The sequence below is a fragment of the Podarcis raffonei genome, chromosome 7 (assembly GCF_027172205.1).
Source record: "Podarcis raffonei isolate rPodRaf1 chromosome 7, rPodRaf1.pri, whole genome shotgun sequence".
Classification (NCBI taxonomy): Eukaryota; Metazoa; Chordata; class Lepidosauria; order Squamata; family Lacertidae; genus Podarcis; species Podarcis raffonei.
The window spans coordinates 5,227,569-5,252,355 of NC_070608.1; the positions used below are offsets into that span (position 1 = coordinate 5,227,569).

The window sequence follows — 24,787 nt, forward strand, 5'->3', positions numbered from 1 at the left end:
TCAGTGGAGGAGAGTAACCACGCCTCCAGTGGAGAGGAGCTTCAGGGCTCGGAGGAGGCAAGGCGGTGCCAGGACTCCTTGCCTGGGCCAAGTGGGGAGGAGAGGGGTCCTCCGTTACCCACGCCCTCCTTGCGCAGTAAGCATCCGCGCAGAGAGGGGAGGCGCAGACTGGGTGTTAAGAAATTGCTTTGCTGGGGAAGGTTTAGGAACCACCCACTCACGGATTCTGCCAGCGATTGAGTTAGCCACGGGAGAGTGGCGCTCTGGACAGATAAAGTTTATTTTGGCAGCAAAGCCAAGGCTTCACAGCCAAGCAGGGAGACATTTGCCTGCTTGCTCTCGAGCAACCCCTTCGAAACATAACAGCACAAGAGGACTCCTGTGTTGAGATCCTGCTTGCAGGTTTCCCACAGACTTCAACCTGGCCACTGTGAGAATAGGATGTGGAGCTTGAGGGGCCAATGGCTCTTCTTCTACTTCCTTAATTTACCCACAACAAACTTTGGTTTATATCAGAATGGAGTTTGTCCAGAATTGCTGAGCTCTCCCCAAAGCTTCGAGACATATTGAGATCAAGTGTGATTTCTTCTTATTGTTTATTTCTGAGGTAGCATATGAACCATACAATGTAAAAGAAGAAGAAGAAGAAAGTTTGCTTCAGAATAAAGTAATTTATGTTGACACTATGTGTGGCTCATCCAATTCACTACTCCAGATTTATTGAGAATGATTTTTTCATCTCTTTTTCTCAATCTCTGTTGCCTCCCCTGTCAGTTAGGAATAATTTCATATTCTTCTCGTTGCAATTTCACCTCAGTGAAAACTCAAAGCAAGTTGTTGGGTTTACATGTTCCCCATCCCAAAGTATAGGGATTTTGCTTCCATTATAATGAAAAAAAACTACCTAATTCAAACTTCCCTAACCCAGTAGGCAAACCAAAACACAACCATTCTTAAGTATTTACAAGTCTCCAAATTTGCAGTTCAGTTCTCCAACCACACTGTGTGTACATAAATGAATACAATGGGGAGAATTGTGCCTAAAAATGCAGATATTAGAGATGATAACATACAAAACCACATTATATTAGGGGAATTTCCTGCAAAGAAGGTATTTTTATTTTTTAAAAAAATTCTTGTATGCAGAAATGTGTTCATTAGCAGAAATGCCGATAAATCTTAATGGGGATTTACCTTTTAAAAACAAAACCAAAAAACCTAGTTTTGGCAGAACTGAATGTTAAGATTGGGGGAGGGGGGAGAGAAATTAAATTGACAGATTTGTTGCTCCTTCCTTAAGTAGTATCTGATCAGTCTAGCAAAGATCAATATTTCTTCTCACAGGAATAATCCTGTTCTTCCTCTTTGGTTCAATGTGAGAATAACACCCATAAAGATGGATTGGTTAAGATGGATTGGTTAAGATGATGAGGTTAATAATGAATTAAAAAAAATCTTCTTTTGACAGTGACTTCTCTGGAAAGGAGTCTTAAGTCCCTGGGGACGCCAAACGACACACCAGAGCTCCGAGATGGACTGTGAGTCTCTTTCCATGTGACTTGTCTTTCATGTGACTTGCCCTTCCTTTGTTTATGAGATCTTCTTGTTTTCCTCTTATTGGTTATCCTCTTATGTTGGTTTCTTTTTTTAAAATAATAACAATAATAATAATATTTTAATTAATTAATTATTCATTAATAATGCTCCAATTGATACAGTACCAAATCTTGCCACATCATAATAGAAATAATAAAATCAATTATACATTCCCAATTATATAATTTAAGGAGACTTCCCATGTTCTGACTGGCCAGTAGAATTTTTTTATTTATTTCTTGTTCCTGCTTTTCTCTCTCTTATTTATTCCCAGTATCTTATCGATCTTAATCCTTTATCTTATCTTGACAGTCACTGGTATGCAACTTTCTATCACGTTTAACAGATCTATATGTAAATTAACATGCAAGAGGAAAATTTTGTTCTTTCTGTTGTTGTCCATCAATTATTTCCGGTGCAGTCCCCGCTCAGAGAGCCCTGTTTTCCTTCCACCATCTTAACTTCCAGGACTCTGGGCTGTCTTCCAGCTTCCCTTTGTTTAGTTAAAATTAAGACACAGTGGTCTTTCATGTCTTTTAACGAACTGATACTTTCCCAGTCTGAAGGATCTTCCATAAGAAACCAGACCCTGGGGTATATTTCGCCGTTAAGAGTTATTTGGTTCCTCTACAATCCAAGCTTGCTCCCCGCGGGCCCTGGGGGAAGCTTACAAAGACCAAAGATTCACCTCAACTTTTATAAATCCATATATAACAAAAGTCCATGCAATCAGATGTGGTAAATATTCCCCAGTTGCCCCAGCCTATGTTGGTTCCTTGCGACATCTAACTCTGTTCTCTTACCTAATGAGGGGGTGCACCCATTGGACTGCCCTGCTTGAAAGAAATTAAAGGAAAAGGTAAAGGGACTCCTGACCATTAGGTTCAGTCGTGGACGACTCTGGGGTTGTGGCGCTCATCTCGCTTTATTGGCTGAGGGAGCCGGCGTACAGCTTCCGGGTCATGTGGCCAGCATGACTAAGCAGCTTCTGGCAAACCAGAGCAGCGCACGGAAACACCGTTTACCTTCCCGCCAGAGTGGTACCTATTCATCTCCTTCCACTTTGACGTGCTTTCGAACTGCTAGGTTGGCAGGAGCAGGGACTGCGCAACGGGAGCTCACCCTGTCGTGGGGATTCGAACCACTGACCTTCTGATCGGCAAGTCCTAGGCTCTGTGGTTTAACCCACAGTGCCACCCATGTCCCTTGAAAGAACGTACCTCATGAATTTTTGCCTGAGCTGGTGGAGGAGGCGGGAATATAGGGAAGGCGGAAACATCAAGGCCACTCTGCAAAATTTGAAGGACCCTCACAATTTGAAGTCAGGGCCTGTTACATGCATAATTCTGTGACTTGGCATTTCCCGAAGCAGCTATGAGGTCTACCAGTTGTTGCTGGCCTCCAACTCCTGCCATCTGTATAGGGAAGTTCTTAATGTTTGATGTTCTATTGTGTTTTTATATCTTTTGGAAGCCACCCAGAGTGGTTGGCACAACCCAGTCAAATGGGTGGGCTATAAACAATGAAATTATTATTATCTTTGACCATTGGCCATGCAGCCTGGGGCCGATGGAAGACAGACTTCTGCAACATCTGGAGGGTCAAAGGTATTCCATCTCTGCGCTAAAAACTCCTGTTTGTTTGGAGTGCAGTGTCCTTATTAACAGGACGGGAAAACTTACTCTCCCTTTAAGAAAAAGTCATACACAACACACACCTTCCACAAACTGTTCACCTATTTCTCCTTGAACAGCCCCTGATTTAGAAGGTGTTTAGGGAATAATGGGGGAACATTTGGCATCTTGATGGCTTTTATTGTTTACGTATTTAAGTAGGGTTTTTAATTACATAGTAAAACTGTCCTTTTTTTAAAGTCATTACACATCTTTTTTTTTTCTTTCCAAAGGACACAGCGATGACAGGGTCAGAGGGGGAAAACTTTACCAAAAGGGGAAAAGAGAGAAGAAATTTAGAAGGGTTGTCAATATTTGTTTGTGTTGAAAATACCCTGGAATTTAATTTTATATATGCACACATTTTCCGATGCTTTGTTTGCCCTTCCAAAAAAACAAAGGGAAGCTGTGATGAATTAAGCATTTCCCAACACATTTTATGCACACATTTCACTCCTAATCAAAATGACAAAGTTGCACAAGTGTTTAGGACGCCTTCAGAATGTCAGAATTTGTAGGAGGGATTCAAACACATTCTTGGAAGTTTTCTGTTTCCTCAATTAAAGTGGAATAAAATGCCCTGTTGCTCCAGCACCACAGATCTACTTTTTCAAAAAAGAAAGAAAGAAAAAGAAAGAAAGAAAGAAAGAAACCTGATTGTGTGTGTGTGTGCGTGTGTGTGTGGTTAAGAAATCGTTGGGGAAATGCATGGAAAAGTGTGGAATGAGCAAATGATTAATGGAAAGATGTATTAGCACCAGGTAAGCAAATCAGGATGCACACGGAACATTCTGCTCGTTGTTGTATAACCGCCCTGCAACCAAATCAGATCAAATGCTTGATAAAGACTGCATGTAACTAGAATATCTGCATCATTCTGCCCGGACACTGAGGTCCAGCTCTGAGGGCCTTCTGGCGGTTCCCTCACTGCGAGAAGCCAAGTTACAGGGAACCAGGCAGAGGGCCTGTGGAACATCCTCCCACCAGATGTCAAAGAAGAAAAACAACTACCAGACTTTTAGAAGACATCTGAAGGCAGCCCTATTTAGGGAAGTTTTTAATGTTTAATAGATTATTGTATTTTAATATTCTGTTGGAAGGCACCCAGAGTGGTTGGGGACAACCAGCCAGATGGGTGGGGTATTATTATTATTATTATTATTATTATTATTATTATTATTATTATTATTATTATTATTATTAGCTTTGTGCAAGGAAGTCAGGATGAATAACCAGGTCATTTGAAAACCCTAAACTTGGTTTCTCAGGGCACATTTTCTTTATCTGGGTACCTGTATTTGAGTACGTTTCGGAGCACAATTCAAAGTGTTGGTGCTGACCTTTAAAGCCCTAAACAGCCTCGGCCCAGTATACCTGAAGGAGCGTCTCCACCCCCGTTGTTCTGCCCGGACACTGAGGTCCAGCGCCGAGGGCCTTCTGGTGGTTCCCTCACTGACAGGAACTGAACAGAGGAGGAGGAGTGCTGGAGATGTCCACCTCGAGGCATCCAGGCAGGAGGAAGATGATGACAGTAGAGAACCAGGTTCATGGTGGTGGCAAACAGGACACACCTGTCAAGGAGCCAGCAGGGAATGCTCTGCAGTTGGAGGAGGGGGAGAGCGGGGAGCTGGTAGAAGAGGCAGGACTGAGAGAGGGTGGAGCGGAAGGGGAGGCCACTCAGGCGGAGGCAACGCGGTTGGCGCTGTGGGTTAAACCACAGAGTCTAGGACTTGCTGATCAGAAGGTTGGCGGTTCGAATCCCCGCAATGGGGTGAGCTCCCGTTGCTCGGTCCCTGCTCCTGCCCACCTAGCAGTTCGAAAACACGTCAAAGTGCAAGTAGATAAATAGGTACAGTACCGCTCCAGTGGGAAGGTAAACGGCGTTTCCGTGCGCTGCTCTGGTTCACCAGAAGCGGCTTAGTCATGCTGGCCACATGACCCGATAGCTTTACGCCGGCTCCCTCGGCTAATAAAGTGAGATGAGCGCCGCAACCCCAGTTGTCCACGACTGGACCTAATGGTCAGGGGTCCCTTTACCTTTACCTTTTAAGAAAAAAATGGGACATTCCAGAATCAAATCAGAAACCAGGACAGCTTCTGTAAATTAGGGACTGTCCCTGGAAAATAGGGACACTTGGAGGATCTGTGTTATCCATATCTGGTTTCTGTGCTTCAAAGCCTAATCTTCCATTCACAGAGAGCCCTCATGTTTAGTACAAATGTAATGACTAATTACCCACATAATTTGAATATCTTTTGAGTCCAGACCACTGCGATAAACAAGGGTGCATGTGATTTCCCTTCAAAATTTTGAAGGTTTTTAGAACAAATTACCGTCAACTCTCCTCCCTCTTAATCCTCGCAGGGCCGAAGATATCCAATGAGTTAAAATAGCCAAGGGGTTGGTTTGTGTTTAATCACCAGTGGCTAAAATATATATGTCAGACGGAAGCTTTTAAGTGTCGACATGTTTAATGGAGGGTGGGATTTTAATAATATTTCTCAGGGTTTTGTTATTCTGCTTGTACAAGCTTTATGAAAGCGATTTCCATAAATATATTGAAATGGTGTTTGGAGTCTGTTAATATGTTAAACCCTTCAAAGTAATACCTTCCCCCGGTTTAATGTCAAAGCTGTTTGGATTTATCTAGTCACAGTGTGTTTATCAGGGCTGGTATCAGCTTCTGACTTGGAGGGCCTCATTGATTTGGCAGGGGAGGGGAAAAATGCCTGAAAATGCAGCATTTATACTTCTAATCTGGTCTATAAATTGTGCAAAGCCATGCACCCGGGGCGAGGCAGGACAATTGCACGGGAAAACCAGCTTCCCTGAGACGGGGCTGTTTTGCAAAATAAAAAGATTGTGCATATATTGGTTTCATTCTTACCCTACTCTGCTTCCAATGAACCTGGGGGTATCCTTCATAGCTCCCCACCCTTATTTTAACCCTGCGAGGTCGGTTAGGTTGAGAGATGGTGACTGACTCCAGGTTGCTTAGTGAGTTTCGTGGCTGAGCGTTCGAACCTGGAACTGCCAAGTCGAAATCTGACATCCTGCCTTCTACATTACTTCTGTTGTAAGCAATGCACCAGAAGTTAGCCAGTCCCTTAATTCTAAGTCAGGATATGTGATGATATTTTGGCTGCGTCAACAGAAGTTTAGTGTCCAGATCAAGGGACGTAATAGTACATTCTGTTTTGCCTTGGTCAGACGACACCTGGAATGTTGTTATTGTTGAGTCGTTTAGTCGTGTCTGACTCTTTGTGACCTCTTCAACCAGAGCACGCCAGGCACTCCTGTCTTCCACTGCCTCCCACAGTTTGGTCAAGCTCATGCTAGTATCTTTGAGAACACTGTCCAACCATCTCGTCCTCTGTCGTCCCCTTCTCCTTGTACCCTCAATGTTTCCCAACATCAGGGTCTTTTCCAGGGAGTCTTCTCTTCTCATGAGGTGGCCAGAGTATTGGAGCCTCAGCTTGAGGATCTGTCCTTCCAGTGAGCACTCAGGGCTGATTTCCTTAAGAATGGATAGGTTTGATCTTCTTGCAGTCCATGGGACTCTCAAGCGTCTCCTCCAGCACCAGAATTCAAAAGCATCCATTCTTTGGCAATCAGCCTTCTTCATGGTCCAGCTCTCACTTCCATACATCACTACTGGGAAAACCATAGCTTTAACTATTCGGTCCTTTGTTGGCAAGGTGATGTCTCTACTTTTTAAGATGCTGTCTTGGTTTGTAATTGCTTTTCTCCCAAGAAGCAGGCGTCTTTTAATTTTGTGACTACTGTCCACCATCATGGAGCCCAAGAAAGTAAAATCTCTCACTTCCTCCATTTCTTCTCCTTCTATTTGCCAGGAGGTGATGGGACCAGTGGCCATGATCTTCGTTTTTTTGATGTTGAGCTTCAGACCATATTTTGCGCTCTCCTCTTTCACCCTCATAAAGGGACGTAATAGGACCACTCTGTTTTGCCTTGGTCAGACCACACCTGGAATACTGTGTCCAATTCTGGGCACCACAATTAAAGAAGGATATTGACAAGCTGGAAACCAAGCCTGATGAGGAGCAGTTGAGGGAATTGGGTATGTTTAGCCTGGAAAAGAGGAGACTGAGAGGAGAGATGATAAACATCTTCACACATATAAAGGGTTGTCACATGGAAGATGAACCTTGCTTGTTTTCTCCTGCTCTGGAGGGTAGAACTCGAACCAATGACTTCAAGTTACAAGAAAGGAGATTCCGACTAAACATTAGGATGAACGAAATTTCTGACAGTAAGAGCTGTTTGATAGTGGAACAAACTCCCTCAAAAGGTGATGGACTCTCCTCCCTTGGAAGTTTTTAAGCCCAAGGTTGGATGGCTATCTGTAATGGATGCTTTAGCTGAGATTCCGACATTGCAGTGGGTTGGACTAGATGACCCATGGGGTCCCTTCTAACTCTATGATTTTGTGATATTATAATATGGTATTTGGACGGGAAACCATTGCCGCACACTTGAAACGGTCCAGTCCAAATTTTTAAGACAGATTCTAGCCGTTCCACCATGCGTACCAAATGCGGCCCTACGGCTGGAGACTGGCCTCCTCTCCGTCGAAACCCGGACCTGGCTGAGAACATTCAACTATTGGCTTTGCTTAAACTTAAACCCATCTGGACTACTACCTCTAGTAGCACGAGATGCTCATAGAAGTCGGTGGTCCAAAGTAGTGCATCAAAAACTACTTACATGTGGCCTCCAAGCACAGCATCTCCTGAAAATGGGTCTACCCAAGGCAAAAACCGTCATTGACCAGCGCATGAAGGATATTGAGCAACAGAATAATCTGGCCTATATTAAGAAATTTAGTGCTTGGTACGCTTATCTGCCCCCCCTCCCACTTTGATTTTCGGGCACCTTATTTGTCTACCTTAACCATTCCAAAACTTAGACGGGCCTTTACACTGGCCAGACTAAATATGTTACCATCAGCTGTTCTTGAAGGTAGATATCAAAAAATTTCATTCGAGAACCGGCTCTGCCCCTGTGGAGCTGGTTACGTAGAGACTGTGTCACACGTTCTCTTGTCCTGCTCCCTATATAAAGATCTCAGGGACGAGACCATCACGCCGCTACTATCTGCCATCCCGGGCCACTCTTGTGAAGCCAAATTGTTCTCACTCCTAGCCGACCAGAACAGCTCAACAACAGAGAAGGTTGCCAAATTTATCAAGAGAGCAATGAGACTGAGAGCTGCTATCTGAATGACATTAGTGTCGTCACCCGGATTCCTCGCCTAGGATCTTATTATTATTATCATTACCACTGCCAAGTTTTAAGTACTGAGATTATTTTATGATAACTATTTCCGTAATGTATTTTTGTTTTTGTCTGTCCTTTGATGCTATGGCCTGTTGGCTATGCAAATAAAGCCTATTCTATTCTAATATGGTATTCATTGATATCCTAGGAAAGCAGCCTGTTCCAGCAAGGCTCTCCTTGTGTTCTCCTGAACCAAATTGATGTGGTAGAATCAGCAGACAGCAGTGGTGCCATATCCTAGGAAGATAAGAAGACCAGGAATCTATTCAGTAAAGAGCAGCTCATAACTCTCTGATTTCAGCACCAATTGCAATTTCTGGCTGTTGTGTTGATTTCCTCTGCACCCCATCCTGTGATGTTTCTTGATCCCAAGCTGAAAAACAGCAGCCAGTTGCAGCAGTGAATCACTGTTTCTGGAGGCCAGCTAGCTCAGGTAACAGTCACACGGCGGTGAAAGTTAATGCAGTCAAAAGAGCTGCCTGTTTATCAGGTAATAATGGCTTCCCAGCTCTGAAGGCTGCATTCAGAACATGATCTCCCCATCAAGTTGTCCAATTGCTCAATAATACAGGTGCCGAGTGTCTGACATTCAGCGCTGCTCATTGCCTCGTCATGCTGAAGTGTCTCTGCGGCAGCCCATATTGCCGGGAACTAAGGTGTCTGGGTATGGATAGAAGTGGCACAGTGCTGTTGCCGAATGGAAGAACTGTGGGAGCTCCCTTTGTCCCACATTACTAAGCCCAAGGCAATGCAAAGGTGGTGCAATGGGGTCGATCAGCATTCCCCGGCTGATGCAAAAAATCCTGTGCAGTTCCTGTTTGCACTGGCCTGATGCCAAAATCCAGAATTGTCTGAGCTCTGTGAGTGTGGCTTTCTCCTGATTGAAGTGCAGAGTATTTGAGGACTGGGACATTCACAGGGAAACCAAAATGCTTGTTTACAAAGCTATTGTACTACCAACCTTGCTGTATGCCTGTGAAACAGGGACCACTTATAAACGCCATCTCCAACTCCTCGAAAGATTCCATCAACCGTGTCTCTGAAAAATTTTACATATCACTTTGGAAGACAGGCGAACTAATACCAATGTACTGGAAGAAGCAAAGATCACCAGTGCTGAAGCAATGATTCTTCAACATCAGTTTTGTTGGACTGGTCACGTTGTGCGGATGCCTGATGATCGTCTTCCAAAGCAACTACTCTATTCCGAACTTAAAACTGGAAAGCATAATGCTGGTCAGCAAAAGAGGTTTAAAGACTGTCTCAAGGCAATATATATATATATATATATATATATATATATATATATATATATATATATATATATATATAGTATAAACCCCAACAATTGGGAAACACTGGCCTGTGAGCGCTCCAATTGGAGGACAGCCTTTATCAAAGGTGTCATGGGCTTTGAAGACACTTGAACTCAGGACACAAGGGAGAAACGTGCCAAGAGGAAGGCACGCTTGACAAACCCTCACCATGATCAACTCGCACCCGGAAACCAATGTCCCCACTGTGGAAGGACGTGGGGATCTAGAATTGGCCTCCACAGTCACTTATGGACTCACTGTTAAAACCGTGTTTATGGAAGACAATCTTAGTCAGCTACAAGTGATTCCCAAAGAAGAAGCACTGGCTTAGCCTCTTCCATGTTGAACTTGCCCCGTTAAACATGCCCATGTTTAATTGGGTGCGAGGATTGGATATTCATTCATTCATTTGTTCTCTGCATGAGGCAAGTTTGACTGAGAATTAAGGACTGGCGCAAGGTCAGTCAGTGAGTTTCATGGCCGAGTGGGGCTTCTCTCTACCAAGAGGCCCAGCGGTGATCTGGGTGTTTCCCCCCCTCTTGATGGGGGTCTGAACATTGGGACATATTGTGTGGAAGCTATTTTATGTTAGACTGTACCCTTCAAGGCCGCCATTGCGAGGTAGGCTGAGAGGCTGTGACTCGCCCAAGGTTGACCTGTAAGCTTCACGACTGAGTGGGGATTTGAACCCTGGTCTCCCAGGTCTTAGCCTGGACCTCTAACCACTACACCGCACTCAGGGCCATATTAAGGTTTGATGAGGTCCTAAGCTACTGAAGGTAATGGGGCCCTTTATATGTCCAGCTGTCCTTTGTCAACAACAAATTGTTGCTGTTTTTTGTGTTGAATATATGCTATATGGTAATTTATGGGCCTAATAGGTATCTTAAAACCAGTGATATTTTAGGGAGCAGGCTAGCAGGTGGGGCCCATTACTTACACAATAGGCCTACACATCACATGCCTACACAACACAAAACACTGTTGCTGTATGTATGTTTTATTTTATTTGTTTTTTATCTTATATTTTGGAAATGTACATCCAGTGTGTGTTTTTTCCTTTAATTTTTTGGGGAGCCCCCAAGAGAGTGGGGCCCTAAGCTGTAGCTTGTTTAGCTTATACGTAAATACGACACTGAACTGTCTCTCTTTGAATTACCGTATTTTTCGCTCTATAAGGCGCACCAGACCACAAGACGCACCTAGTTTTTGGAGGAGGAAAACAAGAAAAAAAAATATGCTGAATCTCAGAAGCCAGAACAGCAAGAGGGATCGCTGCACAGTGAAAGCAGCAATCCCTCTTGCTGTTCTGGCTTCTGGGATAGCTGTGCAGCCTGCATTCGCTCCATAAGACGCACACACATTTCCCCTTACTTTTTAGGAGGGAAAAAGTGAGTCTTATAGAGCAAAAAATACGGTACATATGGGAGCACCATAATCTTTTCAGTTCTTAGGGCCTTTAAAGATGCCATTGTGCGACTGGCATCCTTCACACGACCTCAGTGTTTCAAATGTGGTTACCTGGCTAAACAAGTCGGTGTAGAATTAGCTCTGGGTACCCGTCCTATGATACCATACCCTCCAACATTTCTCCAATGAAAATAGGGACACCCTAGTTATATGGTTTATGTTTTTATATCGTAAACCACCTTGTGATCTTTGGATGAATGCCAGTATAGAAATATAATGAATATTAATAATAATAATTTTGAGGTGAAATATGATGGGCTCCACCTCCCGGACAGACACAACAGTTTACATTACAGGTGCTGTGAACTACACTTTATTGTTATTTTTCCTTTGCATTCTTAGCCATGTCTTACTCTGGTTATTAACTAAAAAGCTGGAAAACATAGCAAGAGGCCCAGAGGCTGTCATTTCAGGAGGTTTTGTGTGACACAACAGCAGTTAATTGCATCAAGCGTAAGCCAGGGCCACTGTATTCAGGGCCAACAACAACAACAAGAAGCCAGCAACGCTTGATTTATTTCATTTTATTTGTATTTTAGTAATATTTTCCAACAGGAGCCAAGGCAGGGAGTCTCTCCTTCCCTGCTGGTCTCTTGTTCGGCCTGCAGATAACCTGATCCAAATTGCTCATGGGAGGCAGACAATTAAAAGTCGGAGCCATCTGTTCCCTTAACTCTCCCCACAAGGCAGAGGGGGGAAAAATGCTGCTATAAGCACTTTACCTTTTAATGTCTACTTAGAGGTACATGAGAAGGAACAATGGTTAAATAAAAAGGGAGGAGGTGGCACAAAAGGAACTGAAGCAAACACCTGGCAGGCTGATGCTTTGATGATTTTTTGTAAAAATATTTCGCTAATGGGAAGGAAGGGGAGCTGTTTTAAATTTTCCCTCCATCAAATTTCTCACGGCCTTTTGGGATTTCGAATTACCTAGTTGCCTCCTTCCCCTGAATTCGTCGAGCAAACCGTTAAGAACGGATCTCTTGGTTGTTATTGAAATTGTAATTATTGCATTGTTATAATTATTGTTATTATTGATTGCATATCTGTAAGAACTATTTTATTATTTTGTTGTTACAGTTTGCATTTTTAAATATTTCTTTAAGCAGTTTATATACTGTTTAACTGCAGCCCCCCCAAAAAAAGTGGTTTATTAGGATGCCGTACAATGCAAAATAAAAGTCAGTTAAAACTATAAAACCAGACATCAACTGCTTATATTTATCCTGCTGCACACCACTTTGATGATCTCAGGCTGTGAAGAAGTTTATAAATTTGTAAAGTCCCCCCCCCCTCTAAATTTTGGACAAAGTATCAGGCATATATACAGGTTTTTCCCCAACCCCCCGCTTTTGCTCCTTTCCATTTATTTGCATCTTTTCCATATGTTTTCGGGGGGTGGGGAGAGGGAAATCCCTGCAAAAATAGAGACAACCCTTCTTGGGTTGCCATACGTCTAGAATTTTCTGGACATATCCGGAATACTGCAGAAGTGTCAGGGCGGAAATCAGTAAAAAGTCTGGCAGCCTTTGTTGGAAGTACAGTCATACCACGGTTTACAGATGCTTCAGGTTGCGTTTTTTTGGGTTACAGACCCGCCAAAACCCGAAAGTACTGGAATGGGTTACTTCCGGGTTTTGGGGGTCGTACATGCACAGAAGTGCTAAATCACGCTTTGCGCATGCGCAGAAGCGTCGGATCGCAACCCGCGCGTGTGGAGATGTGCTGCTGCGGGTTGTGAACGCTGCAGGTTGTGAACATGCATCCCGCATGGATCACGTTTGCAACCCGAGCTTCCACTGTACCGTTTCTGCCATTTTTTTGCGGCATTCCTCAAAAGCGGGGGGTGGGGTAGCTTCGCAGCTTCACCGAAAAATGCTCAACAACTTTTCTGTCCAGATTTTCACTGTTTGAAATATGGCAACCCTATTTTTACCCCAAAAAACCCAAACAAAACCCCTGCACACTTTTGTACATAGATAAAACACAGCAACTGTTTGTTCAGTTGCAGCGGTGGACCAATTGCCAGATTAGCCAGAGGTATAGCCATCGATGAAGCCTTTGCACATCTGCAGTGATGCAAAAAAGATTTGCTTGCAGAGACAGTTCCCAAGCAAATGAATTAGCCCCTTCCCTTGCTGTGTCAATAAGATATTCCCCCATCTATGTGTGCTTCCAATGGCCTTTGGGTGCAAGAGGTAGGACCAGGTCACCTGCAGTGCAGGGGGTTGGAAAAGAGGACCTTTGTGGTCCTTTCCAACTCTAATAATAATAATAATCATAATTTATTATTTATACCCTGTGCATCTGACTGGGCTTCCCCAACTCTAAGATTCTATTATTCTTTGACCACATTCCCATCATCCTAGGCCACCATGGCCAATAGTCATGTAGTCCAAAATATCTTGAGGGATACAGGTTGAGGAAAAGTGATCTACAAAAAAATGTCTTCCTCTAGTCTCGGTAAATATTTCACCCCTTCTGACCAATAAATCCATTTCGCATTTCTAGCAACTGCTTCTGGTACACAAACACACCAAACAAACTTACTGTTAAACATGGGAGCTTAAGAATGCTTTAAAGAATTCTCAAGTAGAATAGTGGTGGTGGGATTAATTGCTGAATAAATGAAGAAAGGAAATAAACGAAACAATATTTTTAAATATATATAATAAAGCTGGATAGAGCTTTTAAAAACAAAACACATGTTGAGCGGAAGGGCAGGTGCCTGTTTCGTTAAGTCCCCGTCAAGTAAGTAACAATTCACTCATATTTCTGGAGTAACACAAATGAGCCGTTTCTCATTCCTGGGTTATTAATGTGTGGGTAATGGGTGGCCGGCCGAATCCCCACAAAGCCCCATGTTCACTTGAGAACATAATATATATGTGTTGGCGTTCCGTGACAATTTATCAAGAAGTTTAATTCTCTGTCTCGCAGTTTGAAATGGGATAATGGATTTTTATCGCATGGCATGTATTCATTAGCTTAACAATGCCAGAATTTCTTTGCTACCTCCGTCACGGCGTCACAAATGGTCACTATTAAGCTTCAGTGTAATTGTCACTGTCTCTGGATTTCACACATTTTATTTCTCTCTGGCCTTTCTCTTTGCATTGCCCCCTGCAAGCCATGCGTTCGTATATCTCTCTGAGATTTAAGATTATGCTTCATGCATCTGGCCAAGGAAACCCATTTCCATGAAAGCTCCTTCCATAATAAATATGTTTGTCTGCAGGATGCCACAATACACATTTTTGGTGTTTCTTCCTCGAGTCCAGCATCCTGTCTCTCACAGTAAGCAGACAGAGTCCAGAGCAAGTCACAAAGACCACCGCTCCATTGCCCCATATCCTGTGCTGATCTGATATTCAAAGATTTAGTGCCCTTGAACCTGGAGCATTCTTTTATATATATATACATTTTTATTGATTTTTTAACATATCATTTCCAACAGTCATTTAACATAAAGTCTTATCTCATACAACATTTTAGACTTCCGTCAACAACCTCTGATGATTTTCCTTTTTTTATCACTTATTATGCATTTCTTAATTGCTCTATTACTCTTAATTATCATTAACTAGTAATTCTCCTCATAGTCTTTCTTGCAATATTTAAAATAATCTTCCTTACAGAACTTCTTGCAGTCCTACTAGCGTAGTCTGTTCATTTCAGTTGCTTTTCAAATAGTTCATATATATATTTACTCCAGTCTTCTAAGAACCTCTGGTCCCGCAGGTTTCGAATCTTTCTTGTTAATTTATCTAATTCTGCATAGTCCATTAATTTCGTCGGTAATTCTTCTTGCTTCCATTTTTGTGCCAATTGAACATGGAGGATTCAAGTAGATTTCATGGCTTATAGTTGAGACATTAGATAATTTTCCTGCTTAGTTCTGCCAACAGATCTTGACACACACAGTCTCTCTCTCTCTCTCTCTCTCTCTCTCTCTCTCTCTCTCTCACACACACACACACACACACACACAAGCACACATTTGGTATATCCCAGTTTCTTATTTTTCCAATCCTAAATCCAGTTCTCTACATTTCCACAGCAACTTGTATTTTTGTTTCTAAATGAAAACTTGTCACTGTTGTAGTTCTGATTTCTCCTAATATACACATTTGTAGATAATATACATATTTTTGCACGCAATTTCCCACAAAACAATGCATTCTGTGTGTTGTTTTATTGCACTTTCCTTTAATAGGTGTAAGCATTGTTAGTTTTGAAACTGGCATCTCAAAATTTGGGAAAGTGTGCGTTCTGGAGGATAAAACCGTGTTTCAATTTGTGCATTGCTTCAAGAAGCGCAAATAAGGTAGTTTCTCATTAAAATGCAAAGGAAATCACATTTCTCCCCATCCAATGCACACTCATTTTAAAGAAGTGTGCATGCACATGGAAGCTTATACCGGAACAAAATTAGGTGCTACTGGACAATTTTTTATTTATTTTTATTTCTACTGCGTCAGACCAACCCGGCTACCTACCTGAATCGTTTTCAAGAGGAAGGGCACAGAAGAAAAAACACCATTATATTGTAGTGTGATTTGTAATGGGAGAGTGCTCGACAATTGCAGTTTTGCAGTGTGTTGCGTATACACTTCCCCTAAGCAAGGTCTTCCAGATTTCACATGCAGGACAGACACCTTCTATGTATTTGTCTCCTGTTCCCTTTCAGATGCATTGGCTCATCCTATCATGCCTCTAAGGGAAATTCCCCATCACAGAGTCTCTGTGTACAAACATCTAAGGAGACCACTTCCTCTGTTTCTTTTTTTGTCCTGGGAATGCATACTAAAGGCATCAATACCTTTGTTGCAAAAGAGAAACAAGTCAGGAATATGTTTGTCCCAAGGTGGTAACATTCATGTAGTTTCCAGCCCAAGGTACTTTGCTGCCCGAGGCAAAGTGTAAGACAGCGCATTCAAGCTCCCCGATTCCACCTACAGAAGCTGATGCGACTGATAATTGAATCTTGCTTTTGACACTGCTGATGGGAAGCAGTAGTCTAGGTTAGGCAGCCCATGGCACGCTGAGTGCTGAAGAGCTGAAGACAGTTTTCTGCAGTAAAATCATAAAGGTAAAGGTAAAGGGACCCCTGAAAGTTAAGTCCAGTCGATAATGACTCTGGGGTTGCGGCGTTCATCTCGCTTTACAGGCCGAGAGAGCCGGCATTTGTCTGCTCTGCAGGCAGTTTTTCTGGGTCATGTGGCCAGCATGACTAAGCCGCTTCTGGCGAAACCAGAGCAGCGCACAGAAATGCTGTTTACCTTCCCGCCAGAGTGGTACCTATTTATCTACTTGCACTTTGACGTGCTTTCAAACTGCTAGGTTGGCAGGAGCAGGGACCGAGCAACGGGAGCTCACCTCGTCGCAGGGATTCAAACCGCCAACTTTTTGATCGGCAAGCTCTAGGCTCTGTGGTTTAGACCACAGCACCACCCACGTCTCTCACGGTAAAATCATAAAATCATCCAAATACATTGATAATCCGAACACATACAATATATAAAAGACTAGATAGCCACCATTGAATAAATCAGACAACTTTAGATTTAGCTTTAAAGATCTCAGCTAAGTACCCCGAAACAATCTTGCTAGTTTGGGGGGTATTATCCCTCAACAAATATTGGATTACTGACTCTTTGCAAATCAATATTTTGAGCTGTAAGGGAGTCACTAGGAAATCTCTGTGATGGGTGTCGAGAAGAGGGTAATCCAAAATTATGTGATGCATTGTATCTGGTGTTTTCTTATTACAGGAACAGAATCTGTTCTGGAAGGGGATGTTTTCGAAACCTTCCAAACAATATAGATGAGGGGAATGCAATTAGACGAGCTAGCATAAAAGCTTTGTGATGCAATGGAGCATCTAAATTATAAAAGTAATTAGGCATTACTCCTAAGTAAGCATATGAACATACAAAAGGTTGGGAGGGGTAGAATTTTTGGATTTCATGATCTAGCAGTCTCTGTTTGATGAGAGAAAAGATCTGTGACTCATCCAATAGAAGAAGGGAATCTATTGCAATCCCTGTTTGCCTGAGTTTGAGGGTAATATCAGAACACAGCTGGTTAGTTCTAGTGGTACAGGACCTGTCATGCACCGTAGAGCTCTACCCTAAAGCGGAAGGGAGTGCCCAGGAGACTCAGAAGGAACAGCTGCATCTAATGCCAGCTGTTTTCTACCTGAGGTCCTACCTGTAGCCCCTGTGGAACAGGGTCCTTTAGGGTGCAAGAAGGGCATGCCCCCCAACATGTCGGGAGGGCAACCATGCACTATCCTAATAATAATAATAATAATAATAATAATAATAATAATAATAATATATTATTATTATTTATACCCCGCCCATCTGGCTGGGTTTCTCCAGCCAATCTGGATGGCTTCCAACAGAATATTAAAATACAATAGTCTGTTAAAGCTTCCCTAAACAGGGCTGCCTTCAGATGTCTTCTAAAAGTCTAGTAGTTGTTGTTCTCTTTGACATCTGGTGGGAGGGCATTCCACAGGGCGGGTGACACTACCGAGAAGGCCGTATGCCTGGTTCCCTGTAACTTGGCTTCTCGCAGCGAGGGAACCGCCAGAAGGCCCTTGGCGCCAGACCTCAATGTCTGGGCAGAACCACTGCCATTTGTCTTCTCCCTCTCTTCCCAAACCACTTTGACAATCGCCAAAGGGCCTTTCTGGAAGGTGGTCGTGAAAAGTTTGGAGGTGCTTTGGCATGACCTTTGGATGACTGCTAAAGAGATCCCAGAATATGCTCTGGTGCTCATCAGCAGGGTCGAACCTGACCCCGCTGTCTCGTGCCAGGGTGCCAGTCTTAAATGGGACATTCTGGGATCCAAACAGAAGCCAGGATTGGCTTCTGTGATCCATGATGTCCTGCTTAAAATGGAACAGGCTATGCAAGGAGGTCCCCGTTGGTCCTTCAAAAAGACCACCACTTTTATTGTGGCACAAGCTTTTGTGGGGCATAATCTTAGAGGTGCCACAAGACTCTAGGGTGCTATTGCTATAGTTGTTGTTCCTAAAACAGATCTATCATCTATTTCCCTCTGCATTCAGAACACTTTGCATCCTCCGAGGGGAGCGAGGAGCTGGATTTAGGTCTTCTGTTCAACATGCCAGATATTTAACCTGACACGGCTTGCTCTAAATTCCCAGGAATTCATTAGAGAGGCAGAACGTCAGATGAGAATCCAACTTGACCTTGCATTTCCCAGCTCTCCCTCTCCCCCTGCTTTCTTGCTTCCAGACTTCAAAGTCACCATTTGGCAGCTTGCAGGCCCTCTAACCATCAGAAGGAGGGAGAATATGTTGGACATATTGCTGCTTTCTCTTTCCTCCTTATTTTTATCCATGACACAAGAATTACCCTGCCTAAGGAACTATTGCCATCGTTCCATTATCCTCCCCTCACCCCCACCTCCACTTATTCCCTTCCAACTTTCCGGGCTTGAGATTCAGCAAGTTCCAAGCCCCATTCTTGAATACAACCTTGTTTTATTTTTATTTTAAAATGTACTTTTGGAGCTAATATTGTGGCAACGTTGTTCTCAAAGGCGAAAGGGGACTCTCCCCTAACAAAATGGATGGAACGCAGGAGGCAACAGCTGCGAGGACTGAGCCACAAAACACATTCCCACATTGGCAGCCAGCAAGCAACCTTGTTCTTTCTGCCATCCATCTCTGTCACATTCTCTGCTGGAATCTGCTCCCAAGCAGATAGCTCGGTTGATTAGAGCACGAGGTTGCAGGTTCAATCCCCGTTTGGGACAGCTGCATATTCCTGCATTGCAGGGGGTTGGACTAGATCAGCCTTTCTCAACCTGTGGGTCCCCAGATGTTGTTGGACTACAACTCCCATCACCCCTAGCTAGCAAGGGATGATGGGAGTTGTAGTCCAACAACATCTGAGGACCCGCAGGTTGAGAACCACTGGACTAGATGATTGTAAGGGTCCCTTCCATCTCTACAACTCTATGATTCTATGATATATGCACTCAAGCACACATCTCCCCTGACCCTTGTCCCTGCTCCATCTTTGGCCTCCATCACAGAAACAGCGAGTGGGATGGGGGCCACCAAACAGCATCACCCAGGCACTTTCACTGGCTTCTGCTAGACAACTTTATCCCTGACTTCAGATTGCCAACTGCCGCTGGCTTCCTTCCATGAAAGTCCACTGGTTTATCCATTCACCCACCATTCACCTCGCCCACGTTTGAAACCCCCCACTCCCCATTGACATCTGGTGGGAGGGCGTTCCACAGGGTGGGCACCACTACCGAGAAGGCCCTCTGCCTGGTTCCCTGTAGCTTTGCTTCTCGCAGTGAGGGAACCGCCAGAAGGCCCTCAGTGCTGGACCTCAGTGTCCAGGCAGAACGATGGGGTTGGAGATGCTCCTTCAGGTATACTGGACCGAGGCATTATCACAGTTCAAGGAAACCAACCAAGTAAACCTCGAGGAAAGTATGGGGTGCAGCTGAGTCTCAGCAACTTAGCCAATTCTGAATAGGTGGCTCTCAAGTCCAATAACTGTTTAGGAATGTCTCGGTAAATTTCCACCCTTTTCTCTTGTATCCCAATTGAGTTTTTGAAGTGTAGGCCTAATATTTTATCTCTCTCCTCCCTTGATCTCAAAGCTATTAGGCAGTCTCTGGATCTATCTTTTCTTACTAATCTTCCCAACCGAAAAGCCGATACAATTTTGAAGTCACTTTCTTCTTTTAAGTCCCAGAACTTTGTAAACTCTGTTGTCAAAAGTCCTATTAGGTCTTCTTGTTCAATTTCTGGGACTCCCCTTAGTCTGAGGTTGGTCTCGCGATTTTTCAATTCCACCAACGAAAGATAGGTTTGTTGGTCCCCTATCTGTTTATGGAGAGGCTTGACTTCTGCTTTAACTTCCTCGACTTCTTTTTTAGCTGATGTTGCAATTTGAACGGCTTCCCCTGCCAGTTTACGATTCTCTTCTGTTGCTCCTTGCAATTTTTCAATTGCTTGAGTATGTTGGGAAACCTGATCTGTCAATTTCTGGATCGAGGATGTTGCTTGGTCAATTTTTGTTGATTGATTATCAATTTTTTGATTTATTGCTGACAATTGTTCCAAAACTTGTTTCAGTACTGCCTCAGCTCCTCCTGCTGCCATATCTTCCTCTTCAGATTTTTCAGGCTTTTCGGTTTCTACTTTTTGTGTCGCAAGCACAGCTGGAACTGATAGTCTACGTCCCTGAGTTAAAGTTGTTTGCAAAAGCTGTGCTTGCTTTTTTACTTTCTCTTTCTCCTTAGCTTCCTTAGCTTTGGCTGCTCTTGTCTTTCCCGTGCCACTCATCAGTCAATGTTCAAGGTCAAATGTTGTAATCCCATGGGAAAGGCAAGCCCAAAATTGAAAACAGTCTATTGAGAGAAGGTAAACAGAGAAACTTTTCCCAGGCCTCTATATTCCCAATGTCCTCTAGGGGGAGTGCCACCAAAATTTTAGTAAGAAGAAGGTAACTTTTCCACGATTAAAGTCTCTTTGTTCCAACTTTAAAAACAATTTTAAAAGCAAATTAGTTCCAGCACGCTAAGAAAAAAGTCCTGCAGAGCACTTTTAAACATGTAACAAAGTTCCAGCAAGGTGCCTACAGTTATATCCACTTCAGCTAGCAGAGCTCAAAATTACACTCTCCAGTTACAAAAGTATCAGGAAGCTTGCAACAGTTCCGCAGTTTAAACAACTTTACCCGGCCACCCGGGAATTTGGGGTTAGAGTCTTCCCTTGCCCCTTGGGGGACCGCTCCAGGTCAAATTTATGCTGTATTTATTCTTTAAAAGAAAAATTCAGATGTGCACGAAAGTCCCAATTTAAAGCTTTAAAGCTTCCCTGTTCACAGCGCTTTCCGCTCTTTAGTCCGTCTGCTTTGATCTTGAAAGCAGTGCCGGAAGACGGACTTCCTCTTTCTCGTCTCCCGTTTTTAGCCGAATTTTCCAAATTAATTTGTAGGATCTTAGGTCCTTACTCACGGGTTTGATGTTTCAGCCCGATGCTTCTTGGAAGAAAGGTCAGCGCTCATCCGTGACAGCCGCGCGGCTTCGCCTCCGCAGAAAGAGCGATGAACCCACAGCACCGCTCCCCCTCCTTCACTCCGGAGCCCCTTACGGGGTTCCTTTTGTGATTTCGGGGTCGCTCCAGGTGCCCGCCGGGTCCCACGGCCACGGACTCACTCTGCCCGTGGTTTGTCTTAATGGGTTGCCGCTGCGCCGTCGCGAACAACCCTTTTCTGCGGTGCCCCTCTTCAGAGCTCGAAGAGGTCCGCCATCACGGTTTCGCGCCGCCTCCGGAAGTCTTTCCTTACAGGTGGGAGTTCCCACAAGGGCTATCATTTACTTACAAACAGAAGAAGGTTAAAATAAGATCACCAGAGGACCTACAAAAGTTCCAGCACGACCACGGAGAAGATCTCCAAAAAGAAGCAGCAGCTAATTGGCCTATACCCAACCCAGGTGGAGCAATACCTGCACCTTCGGAACCAGAGGAGAAAGAAGACACACCGCTCTAGGTGTAGCAGAATAGTTCAGGATGTCTCTGCGGCTACTCAGTTGGAATATAAATGGCGGAAATTCCCCGGAGAAAAGAAGGAGGTTATTTCACATATTGAAGAAAGAACAATTGGACATTATTTGCCTACAAGAAACCCATGTGACTAGGCTCCACAGGAAGGTTTTGGTTAACAAAAGATTAGGCCAAGAATTTATTTCGTCTGACAAAGTAAAGAAAAGAGGAGTGGTGATTTATGCCAAGGAGAGCCTGACACCTAAATTTCTATTTAAGGATGAACAAGGAAGAATTTTGGCAATTGAAATTCAAACCCAAGGAGTAAAAATTTTGATTTTAGGAATTTATGCTCCAAATGACGGGAAATCGGAATTTTTCAAGAAGCTGCATGAGACGTTGCTGGATTATCTGGATTATGCTAACATCATAATGATGGGAGATATGAATGGAGTGGTGTCTACACACATGGATAAGTCTTACAACCAAAACTTAACATTAGACGGCAGACTGCCCAAAACTTTTTTCGAATTGACTGACAATCTGGATTTGATCGACATATGGAGGACAAAGAATCCCTTAGGTAAAGAAGGAACTTTTTTCTCTGAGGCCCACCTGTCTTGGTCAAGGATCGACCAAATCTGGACCTCCAGGGGGCTGGCACCCAAGATTAAAAGGGTGGAAATCTGCCCAAAAACATGCTCCGACCATAATGCCTTGAAAATAGAACTTAGATTAACTCAACCTGGTTCCTTCAGATGGAGAATGAATGACACACTACTAAGAGATCAAGAGATTGTGAAAAAGGCCCAAAAAACATTAAAGGACTATTTTGAGATAAATCTGAATACTACAGTTGAAAAAAGAACGATCTGGGACGCAAGCAAAGCTGTTATGAGAGGGTTTCTGATACAACAGAATACAATCAAGAAAAAACTCTGGAATGGAAAGAAGGACAAAATATTGGAGAAAATATACCAAGGAGAGAAAAAACTGAGAACCAAACCAAAGTCCAAGGAGGTGCTGAGAGAAATTAAATTCCACCAAGCAGAATATTCAAAATTGATCAATCAGGAGATTGAATGGAAAATAAAACAGATGAAGCAAAGATCCTTTGAATCAGCAAATAAATGTGGAAAGCTATTAGCTTGGCAGCTGAAAAAAAGACAAAAGCTAAATACGATAACAAACCTAGAGATTGATGGAAGGATGGTACAGAAACCAGAAGAAATTAGGAAGTGCTTCCACAGATACTTCAAAGAACTGTATGCACAGGGGCCCCAGAAAGAATCAGAGATAGATCAATTTTTAAAGACAAATGGACTATCAAAAATAACTCAAGATAAAAGATCAATCTTGAACTCTACAATAACCTCACAGGAAATTGAAGGTGCCATTCAGAATATGCAACTAGGCAAATCTCCAGGCCCGGATGGGCTTACCTCCAAATATTATAAGGTTCTGAAGGACTATTTGATACAACCTTTGTTGGAGGTATGTAACCAGATCATGGATGGGAAGAGGGCACCAGAAACGTGGAAAGAAGCCTTCATCACATTGATACCTAAGTCAGAATCTGAAAAGACTCAGCTTAAAAACTACCGTCCCATCTCACTCCTAAATGTGGATTACAAAATATTTGCAGACATTTTGGCAAATAGACTTAAAAAAGTTTTAAATGAAGTAATTCATAAAGACCAAGCAGGCTTTCTCCCTGGTAGACATTTATATGAGAACACTAGAAACATCATTGACATTTTAGAACTTTTGCAGACTAATAGGAACACAAGGGCGGTGTTAATTTTTATTGATGCGGAGAAAGCATTTGACAACATATCTTGGATGTTTATGAAGAAGAACTTGGAAGGGATGGGAGTGGGACGGGGGTTTGAGAATGGATTACATGCAATCTATTCAGAACAAAAAGCTAAACTAATAGTGAACAATGTGGTGACGGAGGAATTTAAAATTGAAAAAGGGACACGACAAGGGTGCCCTCTATCCCCTCTGTTATTTATTTCAGTCCTGGAGGTGCTATTGAATATGATCAGAGAGGACCGGTTGGTACAAGGGATAGAGGTCGGAGTGAAACAATATAAACTGAAAGCTTTTGCAGATGACCTAGTTTTGACACTGCAGGAGCCAGAATCCAGTACAAAAAGAGTTCTCGAACTTATATCGGAATTTGGTCGGGTGGCGGGATTTAGGTTGAATAAACAAAAAACTAAGGTTCTGACCAAAAATTTAACAAACACAGAAACAGAGGGGTTTCAGAGAGAAACAGAACTGAATGTGGTTAAAAAAGTGAAATACCTTGGGATTTATTTGTCCTCCAAGAATTTGAATTTATTTAAGGATAATTATGAGAAATGTTGGTTGGAAGTTAAAAAGGATTTAGAAATTTGGTCAAGATTGAAACTTTCCTTGTTGGGAAGAATCGCAGCGATAAAAATGAATGTGTTGCCGAAAATGTTATTTTTGTTTCAAACCTTACAGATCGTGGACAGAGTGGACTGCTTTGGAAAATGGCAGAAGGATATATCTAGATTTATCTGGCAGGGCAAAAAGCCCCGAATAAAGTTTAAAATATTAACAGACTCAAAAGAAAGAGGGGGGTTTGCCCTGCCGGACCTGAGGTTGTATTATGAAGCTGCAGCCTTCTGCTGGCTGAAAGATTGGTTCTTGTTGGAAAACACTGATGTCCTAGATCTGGAAGGTTTTAATAATGCTTTTGGATGGCACGCATACCTATGGCACGACAAGGTTAAAGTACATAAATTGTTTAAAAGTCACATTGTCAGAAAAGCAATTTTTGCAGTCTGGATGAAATATAAAGACTTACTAGAGAGTAAAACTCCGAGGTGGCTATCACCAGTGG

The 24,787-nt window shown here is 43.1% G+C and overlaps 1 protein-coding gene across 5 annotated transcripts in view; it reads left to right on the plus strand.

The window, feature by feature from the left end:
* The window catches only part of TSNARE1 (t-SNARE domain containing 1), a 448,733-nt gene that overhangs the window by 172,917 nt on the left and 251,029 nt on the right, over positions 1–24,787 (plus strand). For all 5 annotated transcript variants that reach the window (XM_053395183.1, XM_053395184.1, XM_053395181.1 and 2 more), the window contains one exon: positions 1,469–1,538. In XM_053395183.1, coding sequence (XP_053251158.1) covers positions 1,469–1,538 — 70 coding nt within the window. The remainder of the gene's footprint in view (positions 1–1,468; positions 1,539–24,787) is intronic.